Source organism: Carassius gibelio, chromosome A23 (assembly GCF_023724105.1).
Source record: "Carassius gibelio isolate Cgi1373 ecotype wild population from Czech Republic chromosome A23, carGib1.2-hapl.c, whole genome shotgun sequence".
Classification (NCBI taxonomy): domain Eukaryota; kingdom Metazoa; phylum Chordata; class Actinopteri; order Cypriniformes; family Cyprinidae; genus Carassius; species Carassius gibelio.
In genome coordinates, this window is record NC_068393.1 from 13,190,960 (window position 1) to 13,210,213 (window position 19,254).

The 19,254-nt window shown below is 36.8% G+C and overlaps 1 protein-coding gene across 2 annotated transcripts in view; it reads left to right on the plus strand.

The window, feature by feature from the left end:
* Positions 1-454: 454 nt before the first annotated feature.
* Positions 455-19,254, plus strand: part of LOC127944273 (paired box protein Pax-7-like) — a 46,024-nt gene continuing 27,224 nt past the window's right edge. Inside the window, exons 1-4 of one of the 2 annotated variants that reach the window (XM_052540155.1) lie at positions 455-939; positions 1,788-2,023; positions 2,251-2,395; positions 2,684-2,812. In XM_052540155.1, the coding sequence (XP_052396115.1) occupies positions 855-939; positions 1,788-2,023; positions 2,251-2,395; positions 2,684-2,812 (595 nt within the window). In that variant the 5' untranslated portion in view covers positions 455-854. The remainder of the gene's footprint in view (positions 940-1,787; positions 2,024-2,250; positions 2,396-2,683; positions 2,813-19,254) is intronic. The other variant, XM_052540156.1, reaches the window with a different exon arrangement.

The following is a 19,254-nucleotide window of genomic DNA, read 5'->3' on the forward strand; positions in this document are numbered from 1 at the left end:
ATAACAGAACAAATTAATAAGCACAAACACACGTTTTGTTTTAATTGACGGACTAGTCTAATCTATTAGAGTTGCGGAGTTTTGTCTGTAGAATAGGCCAATTAGGCTATTGTTATACATTGGAGAGTCAATTAATGAACAAAACAAACTTATCCATGCTTTTATATGAAAAAATAACAATTAAAGTATTTTTTATATGAACACTTCTGTATTATAAGCTTATGACTCTTAGGCCTGGTCAACAAATGGCAGTCGATCGATCAAGTGTTTGCATTGTTTTCTGCTCAAAGGCAATCTGATGAAGTGAATGAAAAGCTACGCTCTCAGCGTGTGTGTTTGTCTTACCCTCTGCTTTTTGTGATTGGTTGAAAAAAAACGTGCTTGTTCCCCTCCATGCCCACATGAATAAAAGAAGACCGCGAGAGCCTATCGGCGCGCGCAACACCCCTCCGACACCGCGCGCTGAAGTTATCCACTTCAGCAACTCCCAACCCCGACTTTGTCATCCAAAACTATCAGACCTTTTAAGAAAACACTGCAAAGAATTAAGTAACCTTTGTTGACTCGAAAGCGTTTGGAGTACCCCTCCCTGGCGCGCGCTGCTGCTTGTTCTTGCGGTAGTTATTTTGCTCATGACCCCCTCCGCTCCAAACGACTCTGTTTATCTCTGTTTGATTTTTGGAGGTTTCACATCACCGCCATAGTGTGGCTGGATAACTTTTTTATTTTTTTTATTTCCCCCTTTGGAAACAGGACTTACGTGAATTTTATTAATTAAGGACACATTCATCAACAAGTCTGGACTTCCTTCCGCAGTTTAAACATACTGTGCCTCGCCATTTATTAAAAGTAGAATGTCATCTTTACCGGGAACAGTACCGAGGATGATGCGACCGGCTCCAGGACAGAACTATCCCCGCACTGGATTCCCCTTGGAAGGTTGGTTGGACAGTTGTTAGGTACTTTGTTTTACTGTAATTAATTGTTGTCAATAATAACACGCCTACAGATTTCTTCTAGCCAAAAAGGTTTTTGAAGAGTTTAAAGTGTAGTCTATATTACACCTTCGAGTAAACCAAGTTCTTGACTGAATCAGGTTATATATGTCCGATTTTCGTTTTTTGCTTCAAGTTTAAAATGTGTGTGTGTATATTAGAAAAGGGTTATTGGCTTTATCACATTTTTATGAGCAGAGCGGGTGCATATTAAGCGCACCATAATATATTTATATTAAAAAAAGGTAATTTTGTTGCTGGCAATACTGGTGTTTAAGTGCTTCAAATTAAACTTCCGTATACTAAGCCTGTCCGTCCCTGTAAGATTAGTTGAACTGATCTAGTGGCACAATTGAATCCAGAATGCACTAATATTGGAACAACATCGAGAACGCATCCAGGCCGAGAGGACCGCTCAATGTACATTACATTATTCTCTGCTTGATTTTCTTTCATTAATTCACAGGAATTCTTCGTGCATCTCAAGACACCTGAGAATGCAGACCAATTTTCCAGATTCGAATTAAATCATTTTATTTTATTTTATTTATTTATTTTCAATTATAATAATAAAACAATGTAGCCTATTATTATTAGAAGAATTTATAGATAGATGGTTAAATTAAACCGTTTGGCTCTATTTTTTGCTTCTTATTGGTATAGCCTTTCAGTGATAAAATTATTATTGTTATTATTTTTAATTTTTGAGGGAAAAAGATACGCATTTTAAGTGGTTAAACTTGAAGTGAAAGCAAGCCAAAGTTAGATTTAAATCCCATTTCTTCACTGCAGTTTCAACTCCTCTGGGTCAAGGGCGAGTGAATCAGCTTGGCGGAGTGTTCATCAATGGCAGGCCTTTGCCAAATCATATACGCCACAAAATAGTTGAAATGGCTCACCACGGCATCCGTCCCTGCGTGATCTCCAGACAACTTCGCGTTTCCCACGGCTGTGTGTCCAAAATCCTCTGCCGTTATCAAGAAACTGGCACGATCCGTCCTGGAGCAATAGGAGGAAGTAAACCCAGAGTAAGTAGCCTATTTTTATTCTAATATATGCAGGGTGAGTTTTGCATCCATTTTATTTCCAAATCTAGCGAAATATTTTTAATCTTTTGAGAAAAGTTGACACGTAGCCTAGGAAAGGTACAATTTGTAGCTACTAAAGTTTGTTCTGCTGTCTTTTTTCTTTTCACCCATACTTCCTTTTTTTTTCTTTCTCTTCGTATTTTCGCATTTTCAATCAAACACAAAAGCAGGTGGCAACACCTGACTTGGAAAAACGAATCGAAGAATACAAGCGCGATAATCCCGGCATGTTCAGCTGGGAGATTCGGGATAAACTGCTGAAGGACGGTGTGTGTGACAGAAGTACAGTTCCCTCAGGTGAGCCTTCATCTGGTAAGCAGCCTCTTTTTTATCATGTCCACATCACCTCATCTCATACCTGCAGCGGAATTTCTATCACAGTCATTTGTTTGAACAAACTGATCATTGATTAGCTACTTATTATTATTATTATTATTATTATTATTATTATTATTATTATTATTATTAGCCTACTGTTATTTTATTATAACAATATTAATTATAAATTACGCATATAATGTATTTACATCACATTATTATTTTTAGTTGTATTATTATTGTTGTTGTACTATATTTATTTATTTGTAATTATCCCATCAGTGAGTTCTATCAGCCGGGTTCTACGTGCGCGGTTTGGCAAAAAAGACGATGACGACGATTGTGACAAAAAGGATGACATTGGGGAGAAAAAAACTAAGCACAGCATTGACGGCATACTGGGAGACAAAGGTAAATCAATTTTATTTTATTTTAATCGTATGCAGGGAAAAATACACCTCGTCTAAATAAACTTTGCGCTTGATCTTATGTGGCTTTTACGCTGCACATTAAATTTGTACATTAAGTCGGTGTAGGCTTTTTGTGTCAGTGTTCAGTGTCTTTGCTGATTTAGTTGTGGGGGTTGATTTAGTGTGTATTTATACTAGCTCTGACGGATGGTATTTAGGCCTTGATCTATTTGTACAACTGACTCATTTGACGCTGAGTAAACGGTCTCTTGAAAACGGTAACTGACAGATGACCGATGTGGCAATCAATATCAATTACAGCCCATAAATTCAACAGAGCCCGCTGGTTCTTGAGATAATTCGGCACGCTTATTCACACGTTAACAGACCTTCCCATCTGGCTACTGGTAACAAGTATTTCCCGTAACAAGTCTGTAATAATAATAATTATTTTTAGGTTTTAAATAATTGTTTTTATTAATTTTTGTACGCTAATATGAAATAATGCAATGGTCTATTTTAGCTAATTTTAAATTATCGTGTCCAGAATAGCCCATGTTAAATTTCGTTATATAAAAAAACCTTAAATTAAGCAAAAAATACTATTGTCTTTTTTGAAGTAGGCTAAAAAAAACTTTCTTTTTTTTTTCTTTTCTTTTTTACACTTGAAGATGAACTTCAGTCCAAAGATCTCTGCTTCATTGAAGCTCTTTTGGAGCGAGGAATCTATGCCACAAAGCAAAGCCTAAAAGCAAGGCTTCGAAAGAAGAAATGAATCCTTCCTTTCACATTCAAAATTCCGTAAAGGGGGGAAAACTTTTAACAAAAGGCCAAGATGGGAACTATAGAGAGATGAATTATTCAATACACCATGCTGGTAGATAGTTTTGTAATATTATGGAATCGTCTGTTGAAATAGAATGAGATTTGGAGGGTGCAAAATGTTTTATTCTTGTTTGGAAATGCCCACTGCTCTTTTTGGAATCACTTTTGTGCTTCTTGGCTGACCTTTAGAGAGGTGGTTTAGAGGTAGGAGATGCCCATTGATTATTTGTAAGAAATTGTTTAAAAATTAAACGGGTTTTATTTTTTGGTAGCTATACAGCAGAACAGCACATACTTTACTTTTCTCTCTATACCAAAATTTTTAATATTGCAAAGGGCTTTTCTTTGTTCAATACAATAATGATGATTATGCATACGTTTCGGCATTATTTACAGCGGCTTTTAACTTAACCGTGAATACAATTGATCTACATTTGCATTGTTTTTGTGTTTGTTTGTGTGTGTGTGTGTATATGTGTGCTTGCGCGCTCATACTACCGCTGTGGACAGATTCACAGACCAGCAGGACCCACAGCTATTGGATTACGGATATACAAAGTGACAGTCCGTGATTAGAAATTTCTGCCATTGCCCTAAACGCTGTCCATTAAGAATATGAATATATCAATATGATCAATGCATGCATTTCTGCTAGGATTCCTAAATAATTTGTGTAAATATATCAGTCATGTTTATTTACATCTCCAAATTCAGGTTGCACTAAAATGCAATCTTTTTGTAGACTTGAAAGGATTTTTCTCGGGGCTTGTTTCACTTGATCATCCAACTGGCATTTAATAATGTTAAGATTTATTAGAGTTCGTAATGAAAACGTGTCTTTTGAACAAGCGGCTGTGTTGGAGATGGGTGTATAGCTCACAGGCGTAGTGAGAAACGTATTTATCCCCAATCAGCCCTCACTCTCTGAGTTCCAAGCACAACGTTATTTTGAAAGGTTTTAAAGCAGATTAAATTGAGCCTTTTCTTTCTCTTCGCTTTCATCTTTAAACGGCCCCCACTGGTTAGCCCTCAGCACAACTTCACGAGATTGTAAGTTTTTTCTCACACTTGTTCGTATTTATTTGATAATATTGTTTTATTGTACTTCGGTCTACTTTAGATGAATTGACGCACAAACACATGGCAAAAGAAAGAGACCCCAAGCGCGCCATTTGTGGACAAATTGAGCAGTTTTGTATTATGGGTGTGAAATTATTGAACAAAGAGAAATGACTCCTGGCTTCATAAACGAACACTACTGTTTGCCAATAATCATGCAGGTTTAAAACTTAAGTTTGGCTATTTATTGACTTCTGAATTAAGCTATTCCCAAAACATGTCATTTTGTATTTATCGAATTTTGCTCCTATTATGTTTGGGCTCCTATTTTTACACGTTCTGACATTCACTGCCCTCTTCTTACAGTGTTTGTATCAAAGCATGAAAGGCACGTGCACCACATGGACTTTACTCGACCAATAAAATGTAATTTGACCCAGAGAAAAAAATGGTCAGCCAGTTAATGATCGACTGATTCCCCATTCAGCCTCATTTTATTAAACAAATTGGCTTTCAGGGACTAATCCCACACAACAACACAAAAGATCGGTTAAATAATAAAATTAATTCTTAATTAAATAATTCGTAACTGATACATTAAAAAGATGTCTCTTCTACACGACCTTAGGGTAGCACTATACACATATATCTCGTTGAGTTACCACGCTGAAAATGAATCGTTTGGCTTGAGAAATCAAACATATCTGAACAAGAATTATAACCCTGATATTTACAGAAGAAAGTATTTAAATATGATTTCCTATGTGCATTTGGGGGAGCATTCATTTTGAAAACACTGCAAAACACTAGTTACATCGAGAGAATGAAAGGTGTTGGCACCCGGGTAATAGTTCAGATATTTGTAGAGAAACGAAAGTTATAGGCTACTGTTTATTTGACACTTTGAAATAAGCCTCGTTTGAAGAAAAGAGACCATAGGATGACTCGGGAGACCAATTCAAACAAATCCATCTTAAATTTAGAGAGAGGGAGTAAAAGAGAGAGAGAGAGGGAGCTTTAGTGAAAGTATAGGGTAGTTATTTAGCTATTAATATTTTTCCTAAGGCATCGAGAGTCACTCCATCTGCACTTTCTCGCAGCCATTTGGCTGGGCTGAAATTGAGGGAGACCCAAATGTTGGGAAGAGATAACACAATCATCACAGCCGTGGTCCTGAGCTCTGCATCAGTGTATTCAACTCGGATTAACCTCCCCTTTCCCCACACTGCTAACCAACGCATTTCATTCCAATTTTTGGATAGGGAGCGTTTGGTAAAATATTATTATTATTAGGCCATTGTTATAGGTCAGACTTTAAAATACATTATTTAAATAAATGTTCACATAATTACTGATTAATTCAAACTAACTGCTGTTAATGTTCAAGAGTTTTATTGAGATCCTGGTAATTATGAATTGTTGTTTTCACTAGCTAATTAATCAAAATATGTTGTAACTGCCCTGCTGTGTAAAGCATTCCCTGCTATTATTAGTCGCAGCGCTAGAATGCACATGAATATGATAACATGTTATTGGGCAGTAGGCTAATGATGGACAGTAACAATGGTGCAAATTAATAGAACAAGTCTGGCATTTGTATAACCAGTCTCTTTATAAGGTCATCGTCTAATTATGAGACTATGCTGTGAAATATGCTAATCTAGAGATCATGACACCAGCAGCACCCGTTTAGTGTCAACGGCGTCGCCTTGTAAAACATTTGCAGTGTAAATGAATTACATGCTGGTTAACATCAGTCCTGCACTTTGCTGAGGAAATTATTCTCCAAACGTCAACCCGGGATGAAGTTCATACAAAAACCAGGCCTGCACCAAATCCAGTATAATCGAATATCGGAAAACGTCGAATCCAGTAGTGCCCTTCTGTTTTCCCTTACCTCTTTTAAATATCTTTTAAATATAAATTCTTACCCTGCTCTCTTTTAATTCGTTTCGGGATAGTTTTGAAAGATTGTTTCCGTCTATCATTGATTAAATATTGTCTGTGGATTGTTTAATAGAGGCTAGCCTATATTTAGCCTATCTAAATAATATTTTATCGGATACGACAAAAATCCGTAAATACTTGACTTAATGTGTCTAAATAGCGTTGCATTAGAGTCAGTCTGTACGAATGTGATTTGATGTTAATCATTTTTAAAATGTCGATAGATTGCGTGGGTCCTCCTGCAACGAAATATTAATATGCAATTATTTTCAATAGCTCTGCTGACCTGTTAACCTGGGGCGGATCCTATGAAGTGAAGAGGATTTTGTGTGTTTCAGATGTTTAAGGGAGAGGGGAAAATAGAAAAAGAGAAAAGAGCTAAAAAAAAAAAAATAGTATGTGCAGAATATTCGAGGCGTCTGGAGGAAATTGAGAGGCTTATAGTCTTTGATCCTTGGGTGCTTTTTCTTATCGGAAACATTTTCGGTGACACCACGACAATGGCATTCATCATATTACAGACTGCCAGTGCTGCTTTCAAGACGGCCTGTCTATTAATTAAAGTATTTCTTGCCATGTGGGACAAGGGCTATATCAGTGTAGGCTACATATTAGCCTACTATGCGAATGGCTTTTGGATATCTGCTTTTTTTTGGCTTTAAAGGGACAATCTCCCATATTTTTCTTAAATCCACCGCTGAAGACCTGTTTTTTTTCCTTCGCATAAAAAGCAATCGTATAATCCTTTAATACTCAGGAACTTTATAGATCCAACTTCGTTGTCGCCATGCAGATATAAAATGAAAACAACCAAGTTTTCAATTTGACCTGACAATTGCATATACCTTCAATACACGGGATGTTTTGGGAAGTCAAACAATTAGATGGTCAAAAATGCATGCCATTCACTGAGATTTGCACTGTGCTGTAGAGTGGGGGGATTCCTGTTGGACCAAAAGAACAAAACGACTAGGGAAAACTCCTGCTGACACCAATAAAATTGGCCTATTGGCCTCCGGGCTTCCTATGTAATGTCACAAAAGTGATTTGATGCCCTGGGCTCGCCATCGCTTTAGTGCTGTCTACTTTTCTGGAAGAGCACGGAATTCTTGGTGATTCCATATAAAGACCTGAATGTTTCGTCTGAAGAGATGCTACCATTCAAGTTAGAAATAGGCAAAGCGGATTGGTTGCAAACCATTAAATAAGGCTAAATAAAACAATAATATCAATAATGTATCGAATAAAAATAATTTTTGCCTACCAGAGGCTTGTTAAACATATTTCAGGATATATAGCCTCCGGAATAAATCATGGGGAATTAATGGTAAAAATGGCAGTTTATATAGGCTATGTATGCTTTATTTGCCCCATGGTGTTCAATTTAAAGAAACTAGACTAGCAATGTTCAGCATACGACTCGACTTGTTGATTTTGATCTTATTGTTCGTATCGCTTTCAAACCAGCTTTAATGGCCTCTTTGGGAATACAAATATACGAAAAGAGGAGTTACCAAAGTGGAAGAAGGGGGTTTGAATCGGGGGAATTGCTGCCCACTCCTTTACCATGGAGTGTTCAGTAGCCATTCCTTAATCCTGCTTTCATTTTTGCCGACAAATGCCAAGAATCCTGTCTGGAGACCCAATAGGAGACTGATCAGCTAACAAAAGGGAATCCTTCCACAAAGCAGCAGTGCCAAACGTGGTTCAGGGCACTCATAAACAGACCAAAGGAAAAGTTACCTTCTGCCGATAGATCTTATAACGTTTTGAGCACAAATGTTGAAACATATAGGTCCACGCATGTGTTTGTGAGAACAAATGAGAATTTGCTCTGGCAGTGTTTATTCACTGCAGGTGTCCGTGTACAAACCCTATGCTAAATAAATGCTACCATTGTAGGGTCACTGAGTAGACAAAATTATTGTAATGGACTGCGTGGAGAGTGGTATTGAAAATGAATGTCGAAATATTGGTCATAATTTGTGTTTATTTGTTTTAAGTTTTAAGACAAAAGTATGTTATATTATGGAGTAAGTACAGCTGAAATGTATCTGATTTCTTTTATTTATACTACATAAATAAAATGTAAAAGCTGGACATATATAGGTCTCTTTTTAATGTAATATTTTTCATGCCCGAAGTCTGTTATTTTACACTATGTAGTTGTTTTTTGCTGAGCTATAAGACAAAAACTTTTAAATAAAATAGCCTTCTTGAAATTAAGCTGCTCTGACTAAAATCCCATCAAGATTTGCATAAAGGAGGCCATTAATGATCATTTAGCTCATTAATTATTGTAGGAACAAATCTACCATGTGATGTTGAAGAGTTAAGACTGTGTTTCAAGGTGCACCTTTATGAGTTTCGTTTAAAGAGTCAAGTCCTCCATTCTTCTGAGAATTAACTTTTGTTCCTTCGGCCGTTTGCTTTTTTGTTTGAGTGAAAATTATTCTGGTGTCGATCTGACAGCCCTCTTTCCAGATTTAAAGATAGTCACTTCAAAAGGGATAAAGAAAAGGGGAAAGCCAACCGTCTGTTATTTTGTGTCTTGGGCCTCTCTGCGTTGGCTATTCAGGCAAGTTGATGAACTCCTCCAAAAGTTTATTAAGAGGAGCAAAACAATGGTGTCTAAAGCCTTTAGGCAGCCAAAAGAGACAGTTTATAAACTAGCTGCCATTGTTCCTCAAAGGCAGATGCATGAATACCTTTGAATGGGCTCCCTCAAACTGACACGATCAATCTAGACAACAGCATGTTAAAAGGAACTGCCTTTCTTTCTGCTGCCCAGATTTATATTTTTTCCTGCATTAATGTACATCTGCGGTAGGAGGGTCCGAGCTGGGACGAGCTCAATCCCAGTCAATACCCAAACTCACAGTCTTTGGGCTGTTTGAAGTAAAGTCCTATGTTCTGCACGCCCTCAGTGGGCTGCAGGTGTCACAAGCCCCAGAGAAATATGGTAATCTAAGAGCAAAAGAAAAGAGTCACCCTCCTTTTGGCATTTTAAACAGAACATTTTCCAAGTGAATGGCTTGAAATTGCCTGTTTGTAGGGTTTGAATTTTGTCTTAATGCAGGCAATGGGATTTCTAAGGCTTCCATGTTTAGACAGGCAGTGTGTTGAATTTTTCAACTTTTAGAGCTATGTCTAGTTAAATATTAGACTGCTTAAATATTATTACTAAAATAGCAATAAAATAAGATAGGTATATAAACTTAAAATAAACTAAAATAATTTAAAACAAAATTGTATTGCTTTATATTCAAGTGCTTGCTGTTCAAACATAAATAAATATATATATATATATATATATATATATATATATATATATATATATATATATATATGCATTTATTTATTTACTTAGTTTTTTATTTTAGATTATTTAAATTGGTTTAGAACATTGTGACAATTTTTGGCAGTGTCTGATGTTTATCTGTTTAGCAGAATAGGTTGAAACAGTCAGACGTTGAAAACAAAGAAAGGGCCTAGCATTCATTCGTAACATCTGCTTGTATTCTCTATATCATTTTCAGGCAGCTTTTTTACTTGTCCCTTTAAAGAAACAACATATCATGTAATGTATTCAATTTCATAATGAGTTATTTGTTGAGGAATTTATTGAAATTTGAAGAAGCATGCATTGCTTTCTTTCTGGGATAAGAAGTATAATTGCATTCAATTCTAGTCCAAAATGTTGACTCTGTTTAGACTTGAATACAAGCAGTTTAGTTTTGGGCTGTATATTTACTTGCTCGTGAATGGCTTTTACATTGCCATCTCCAAAAACAAGTCTTTCAGAATTGATAGTGAAAATTGATTTAAGTCTTCACTGCAGAACTTTGTTTGGTAACACTTTAGTATAGGTAACACATTCACTATTAACTAAGAATTTAAACTGCTAATTTGCTGCTTGTTAATAGTTAGTAAGGTTGTTGTTAAGTTTAGGTATTGGCGGTAAACAGGGCCTAAAATATGGTCGTGCAGAATAAAGCAACAATATGTGATTTAAAAGAACTAATAAACAGCCAATATGCTAGTAATATGCATGTTAATAAGCAACAAGTTTGTAGTGGGAATTGGTCCTTCAAATAAAGTGTTACCAACTATGATTGTTCACAGACTGTTTGGCATAAGATAAAAAGTCAGTGCAGTTGTTTAAAAGGCCTTTTAACTCTTAATTTCTCATAGTGGAAGTTCACGATTAGGAATAACAGGTGGCATTTCCACAATATGCTAAAATCATAAAAATACCCTTAAGATTCTGTTCAGTTTTGATGACTAAAGAAGCATGGCCATTTAATAGATAACAGTAATTAAGTGAGGAGAGCAATTGCGCCTCAACAGTCCTATGATTAGTGCCGAACAACATGGTCGAATGGCTTAAAAATCACCATAAGCCCACGCTTCTTATGGCCATAAAATTTCCCATTTTATGCTCTTTAGCAACCTCACCCCGAGATTCTTCATTAGCTTTATTTATGTGTGTGTTTTGCACTTGCACAAAGACAATAAACATGTTCCTAGAGTGTTGCAAATCAGAAATTTGCTCAGATTTTTTCCACCAACCTAAATGGTGAATGTGCGGGGCAGTGTGTGAGCTGCAGAGGGGCCAGGCAGCTGTGAGGGTGTCTATCCCGCTCCCCTCTCCCCTCACAGGCTTCAAACAGGGCACTTGTCGTACATTTTTAACTAATGGGCTTATTTATGCAGCCATTGTCAGTTTCTCTTCAGGCTACTCTTTCCACATTGACTTTTTTCTCTCACCCTGCAGTATACAAAAGCAAGTGCTGCTCACAGTTTTTTTTTGTTTTTTTTTTGCATCTGTTGAAATGAGATTTGTTATCTAAAAACAAGTGTTCTGGTTGCAATGTTATAACAGTCTTCATTAAACTGTGTTTACTTTGTAAAGACATCATGCAACTCATTTATGTTATAGGGTCTGCGTTTGGACAGAGTGCTCAAAGAAAAGCTTTTATCTTCTTTAAGAAGCACTGCTGTATGTGGATGCATTTCAAATCACTTTTTCTTCATCTCTGATTATTTATCTGCTTTTCTTTTGGAAGTAAGATTATGCCTTTTTATTATTATTTATTTTCGCTCTTGCCATTTGTATTTAAGCCCTAGGCTGTCCACTTAAAGCTCACATTGATATATTGAGATTTATTTCCCATAAGCTAAGTCAGTGGTAAAATTGACATTCAGCATTTTTTTGTTTATGCAACTGTTTTATCTTGAGAAGAGACTAACGCCACCGCTGTGGGAAAAGCGGATAAAAGCTTTGCATTTAATAAATGGTAGTTTGCCAAAACATAAAGCCATGATAACACAAACATCTTGTGTGGATGGAATTAAGTTCAGATGCAGTTTTACCTTCCAGTATTTAAAGGAAAGGCCTCACATGGAGAAGCATAAAGTTTTCTGCAAATTTACTTTATTGCAGTAATGCAAGGAAACTTTTATCTGAGGCCAATGTTTCCGCCTTTGACACAGCGACTAGACAATGGATTTTAACAATATCATTTTGTGCATTTTGTGTCAGAGCTGCTTGTAATGTCTACTATGTAGAGAATTTAAAAGGATATTTCATTAAAAAATTAGAATGTATTTACTCACCCTCATCTCAGTTAAACCTGTATGTTTTTCTTGTTTTCTGTGCAACACAAAATATTATATTTTTAAGAATGTTTCAGCCGTTTTTACTCATACATTGAAAGAAAATGCACCAAATATGATATTGCAAGAAAAAAAATATTTTTTTAATGTTTAATTCTAATGTATTACTTGCCCTTTCTTTGTATTTATTTGTGAACTTTACAAGTTACTAAGTAAAACACAATTTTTATCAGTTGGTGAGGTCTAAGTAAAGGGATGAGAATGAGTAAATTCATTTTTGTACTTATTATGTATATTATGTGAAGCAGGTAAATCTTTCAAACAGACTCTTGTTCCAACTAAAATGCGCTGAAGGTTGAGGTATGCTCGTGTCTTTTTTCTTTTTTCTCTGACACACACATTATAGTTTAATAAGCTATAGGCATGCTAGTTTAAATGGCTGATTTTGCCATCCTTCTCACCTTTTAGATATTTGATTAAGTTCCACGGTGCTGATTGCTTTTGACCTCAATTAGCGAGATCTCAATCCCAGGAAATGAAAACTTGATATTAAAAGAAAGAATTAGGTGGGAAGCAAACAGACACCTGACTTTCAGTCTCTCGCAGAAAGAAACAGAATTAGAGCTGTCTCCCTCCTTCCATTGACCAAGTTAAGTCAGCACTTCCTAGCAAATCGACTGCGCTGCGCATATCTTTAAATAATCACCGCCCCCCAATTGCCTTAAGATAAGTTTTAAGATTACGTTTTTCTTAAATAGCAGAGCAGCGAAATTCAGCTAATGCAGCAGAACAGATGTGATCTTCACATTTATGTTCTGTGCGGATCTGATAACTTCAGCAAAACATGATTTCTTTAACGTGATGTCCAAAGTAGGTCTAACCAGTTGTGTCTTCTCTGTTCTTTAACTATCTGTCAATAGTTATAGTTTCAAACCTCTTTTTTAGACCCCACATTCCAGAGCATTTGAAACCAAAGAGACACAAGCCATCCTTAGTGTGTCCCTTTCGCTGTCTCTCTGCACTGCCGCCCACTTTTCCCTGCCATTAAATGGATTCATATTCAGGCAGCATTTTCCAGTGGCGCTTGGGCACAGAGAGTCAATATGTCAGCATTTATTGATGCCCCACAGAGCTGCACAGGGTTGTCAGGCCTCTTTTCAGGCTTAAATGGCCCCCTAAGGTGCGTCTTCTATTGGGCCTGAAAGACCACAGAGGCCCCCGAGTCTCTCTGTTGTCTAAGGTGAGCACACTCTCACACAGGCACGGCAGACAAAAAGCCCTCTGAGCCTTCATGCACATGACAAGACTTATAAAAGAGCATCACCCATCACCTCTCCTTCACATCTTCAATCTCTTTCTCTCAAAAGTTTTTGAATGCTACATAAAGAATGGAGGGCTAATTGTTTGTTGTGGGAGCCAAAATTACAGAGCTTTCCCTCCTTTTCCCGCCTTCAATGGCGTTCTTTTTCCCAATGATAGAAATTAATGAACATGGAGGAGAAAGCAAATCTAAACTGAACAGGACAGGACCTTGTGTTTTCATTTTTTTATGTAGCATTTGGTTTAATTTTAAAACTAATCTTTACTCGTTTGGACATATTATGGTCTTTTTGTTGAATGTTGAATAATAAAAGCTATTAAGTTTTAGCACCAGTTTTTCGGCATGGTCAAGTATTTGATTTATTGATCTTTGGAATAACTCTAATTAATTATTAGCATCACTTTTACATTTGCTCATACTAATGTTGTTCAAATCCCTAACCATGGATATTAAACACTGGCATATAACTCTCCTACAAAAATAAATTATTTATCAAATTGTGTTCTCTTTTTGAAGAGAGATTTAAAAATCTTATTCATGATTATTGGACAATAATCAAGTGAATACTGAACTCAACCTGAGTATAATGTTGTTTTGAGAGCCAACTCTGATGAAGGCAAATGTGTAAATGTTTGCTACCATGCTAAGCTTGGTGGAATGTGCAGCTGTGGACGAGCACTTTACCCCAGGCCCTTTAGCTCTTTACTCAGAGACTGTGGCAAGAGGTGTTAGGGGGAGAGAGAGAGAGAGAGAATGAGGGAATGAAAATAAAAAGACAACACAGAGGAGAAAGAGGTCTGAGTGTGGCCTTGATGATGAATATCCCATCTGCTCACAGATTCATCAGTGGTGGAAGTGGTCTGAAGGCTTATGTTGGGTGGTCATGACTCCTCTTTGGCCTTAGTCGCTCCTCACCTGTAGCGGTTAATCACTGTCCAATGTGTAACTGCTCTTGAAAAGTTTACTCCCAGCTATCATTAAAAAGCTCAGTCAGGTTGGCTGCACGAAGCAGATCAATGTGAATCAGTTTGAAAGTGTTACAGTGACCCTTCTGGTTTGGTTTCACCAAAGGGCTTTCAATCAAACCCAAATTCAAGATATATTAAGCCAATTCTCTCCTGATTAACTGCCTTTGATGTGTAAGTGCTACAAATCAGGTTGATCCCATGGGGCACGGTCACTCTTAATAACTGACAAAGACGCAAAGAGACAATTTTCAGTTCATAAAATAATAGGATTTATTATTTTATGTGTCCCTTAATTTTTTATTTTATTTGTAGATTTAAGAGGGTCGTCTTATTGTACTTGGAATGTTCCTGTTTTCTGATTAGTGGTTTGGCAAAGAGATCTTTTCATTTCTAAAACCCAGTTTCTGCTGTATTTACTTTTATTCAAAGCTTTTGCTGCTGTCTGCTCCAGGCCATCATCTCTGACAAAATGTGTCATACTCAGTTATTTTTATGCCACAGCACATTCAACAGATCTGGATACTTGCCATGGTTGCATCCATGGGATGGGACCCAGCATGTCAATCGTGGGATCTCGCAGAGACAAAGATGAGGTCCAGGTTTAGACGCATATCTGCATCAGCGTCTGTTTCATTTCCATAATCCTGTCCTCATTATACTGCGTTAGGAGAGCGAGAGATGCTGACCTTTAGCAGGAGAGTGCTGTCAAACGTATTGTGGTTTTATCAGTCTCTGCAGGGCTTGTGGGTTGTCTGTTATGGCAGCTAAATGACATTGTAATTGTTGTGACGAGGGCAGAATGGGATGTGGCAGAATACTCATCAGTCATGCAGGTGCAACTGCATCAAGCTTGTAGCCTGTCAAATTGTGTTTCTTAGAAGGTAAAAACATAAGGAAATTAATAATTGATCACAAATCTTCTTTGATATTTGTGGCAGGATATACACTCTTCAAAAATCTGGGGTCTGTTATTGTTTTTTAAAGAGTCTCTTATGCTCACCAAGACTGCATTTATTTGATTGAAATTATAGTTAAAAGAGTAAAATATTTCTTCAATTTAAAATAATTGTTTTCTACTTTAATATGTTTTAAAATCTAATTTATTATTTTTATTTTTGTCTTTACTTCAGTCTTCAGTGTCACATGATCCTTCAGAAATCATTCTAATATGCTGATTTGCAGCTCAAGAAATATTTCTTATTAAGAATGTTGAAAACAGTTATGCTGCTTAATATTTTTTGGAAAGCATGATGCATTTTTTCTTTAATAGAAAGGTCAAAAGAAAAACATTTATTTGAAATAAATATAAATGTCCTTAAAATAACTTTTCATCAATTTAATTATTGTTATTATTTACTAAATTCATTTTATTAATCCCAATCTTTTGAATGGAAGTTTGATCATTCATTCACCCTCATTACTTTCCAAACCTTTCTTTTGTTGAAAAAAAGAAGAAAAAATTTGGGACTTTTTGAATTAGGGTGAATAAATGATGACAGCATTTTCAGTTTTGGGTGAGCTATTCCTTCATTGTCTAGCAGCATGTAGGGAAGAACAAATAAATTCCATGTTGTGTCTTTAATAAAAGTGATGGCCACCTTTTGGAAAAACAATCAGTATAGATCACTGCACTGGCCTCAAGTGTTCGTCATGGCGAGTCAAAAGCAAATCACTTTGTCCCATGCTCTCAAAAACCAACAAAGGGATTTAAAGAACATGAGTTCCAATATAAATGTACACTTGAGTTTGTTTTTAGCAGAATGTTGGGAAGAGGGGAAAATGTTGGCAAAATGAATCTTAAAAGAAAAGGCAAAGGAATTGATTTAATTAATGCGGCCCCATGTCCTACGGCCATGTGTAATCCGTCGAGAATTCCTGAGCGTGAGCTCTAAGAGACAAAAAGACATCTACCAGAGGACTCCTCAAGTGGCCTGTAATGAGAACCTCCCTGTAATCCCATAATTCCTTGTTTAATTAAAAGACAGAGCTGGCCTGGAGTCGAAGCCACTTTAATGGCTCTTTCATTGTTTGTGCTTATGTTTGGAGGCCATTTTTGGGACATGCTGTCCAACAAATAAATGGAGATTTGCAAACATATTCATTCTGTAATCTGGTGTTGCCATTGGTTAGCTTTTGTTGTTGTGACCAAACCAATGTCAGATGACAGTGACCAAGATGAAAGATGACATTTTCACATAAACATTCAGAAATTAGAACCTTCCAACCAATAAAAAAGGGAAAAAGCCAAATGTTAAGAGATGTGTAAGCATTTCTATCTCTCAAACTCCCCTCATTGCTGTCCCCTAGGGCTGTCACGATATTAGATTTTTCATATCACGGTCATAAGAATTCACAATATCGATATATCGTGATGTCTATAGAAAAATTTGGGGGGTATGTGTCAAATTATTTGACTTTGTTTATTGAGTTTTTCTTTTTCAGCCAATGAACATAAGGATACTCTGGCTTTCTCCATGTTCGTTGAAGCTCCTATAAAATAAAAAGACAGAAAATTGCATGGCATTGCGACCAACTTAACGGCACAATACTGCCACCTGGGAGCTCAACCAGGTCCTGCGCTGGAGTATTTACATGTGGAGTTATCATAAGAGAACTGTTCATTTTAAATATTGCGGTTATCGCTAATACCGGTATATCGTCACACACTAAATTAACACAATATCGATAACTGTTGCTTTGAATATCAAGGCTATCGTCAATACCGGTATATCATGACACCCCTACTCTCCCCTATGGTGAGGAATGGGAGTGAACAGATCTGCAGTTGTCGACAAGATTTAATGTCATTGAATTACCTCTTAGATCCATCTGGTGTTTCACCTGGCCTGAAAAAACTGTTCTTACTGTACTGTTCTAGCAAAAAGCAGGGTGTAGAATGTATAAGCCCCTTTCACACTGAGCTTCCGCATAATACACGTACATGATTTCCCGGAATATGTGCGTGCGTTCACACATAACCTGTAAAGGTCCCGTAATGACACGTGACAACACGATGTGACGTGTAATGTACGTGTCGAAAACGCTAGGCACGTTAACTTTCACTTAAGCTGACGAATGATCTCGGCTTCAGTGTGGATAGTGAGGAGCTAACTGATCTCTGGTTCATGACAGTTTGCAAAAAAAAAAATTCCGATGTGAACGTTGATCTGACACTCAGTAAAAGAGTCGCGCGATAACGTACGTCATCACTACGACATACCCTTTACGCCATTGGTTCTGGCTTTTGTTAACACAAAAGCTCGTTCTGGGACTGAACCCGGCAATGTTACTAAGTCCTCAAGCCAGGATCGATCACAGAATCAATCCCAGGACTTGTTTGCGTTCACACAGAAGGCAATCTGGCAATGTTCTGGCAATTTTCCGGGTCCAACAAGCAGTGTGAAAGGGTTCTGTGTTTGTGTTTTTGCAGCAATGACATAGAACAACAATTTTGGGTTCCTTAAAGTACCTTTCAGTGAACAGCCTTTAACAAAACCATTATTTTTTTTTTGTTTTTTTTTTAAGAAATTTGAACATAAAGAACAATTTTCCACTATAAATAACCTTTTGTGGAATGGAAAGTTTCTGTGTATGTTAAAGGTTCTTCATGGAACCATCAATGTCAATAATGAATCTTTATTTTACAAATGCAGAGTAAAGGATAGATCTTAAGATTTTAAGAATCAGTATCAGGATCTTTTTTTTTTTTTTCTTTGTGAAGATTGCGATTAAGTGGGGGGGGAAAACATATATTTACCCAGCCCTGACATATAAGAAAAGGTGGAGTGCACGCCACTCGTCTCTTCTATAATCAGCCCTGTTCAGAGGGGCCAGTCTTGGAAGCCCACACCAGCATTAGCCAATAAGAAGCCAGGGCTCAGCCATTACTAATGTAGAATTTCTTCAATTTAGCGGGAAGTCATGGCCTGGATTAATGCCAGTGTCTGCAGAGCAATGCCCCCAATGCTGCTGAAGGGATTTTCAAGGATCAGCACAGTGCCAGCTAAACTGGAAATAAATAAGCAATCAACTCAAATGAAATGATAAAAATGGGCTATATAAGATCTTCCGTGTCATATATGGAAATGTATGTGACAAAAGAATGGGACATAGGTAGATCCCTTTGAATCTCTATTGTTATTTTTTTTATTTTTTGCCGGCATATTTGTCAATTTTTCTTGCTTACACTCATTAATATGCTTTCTACAATTATTTGCAAAGTTATCAGCAACGTGCATAGGCACCTGTAAAGGTCACTGTTCCATACAGCATGTATAAGATAATGTGTCCTTTTCGTTTCATCACTGAGCTACTCTTTTCTTAAGCTAACCACTAAACAGTAATGCTGCACTTGATATGCATTTACATTTATCAGACACTTTTATCCAAAGTCAATTACAGTGCTTTCAGGCTATAATTTATTTTTACCATTATGCGTGTGTTTCCCGGAAATCAAACCCACTACCTTTTGTGCTGCTAAGGCAATGCTCTGCCACTGAGCCACAGGAACATATGTCGGAATTTTACAGATAATCCACCAAGATTGCAAATGGCATATAATTAAATAATCTTGCCAGTTTTGTTTCTTTTTAGCACAGAATATCAGTTGCTAAGGTGGTCTTCTGAGATTTAACTCTTCCCCCATTCTTTTCCCTTTATGGCTTCAGGGTGAGCTGGGATGTGCACTGATGTGGAGTTGTATTT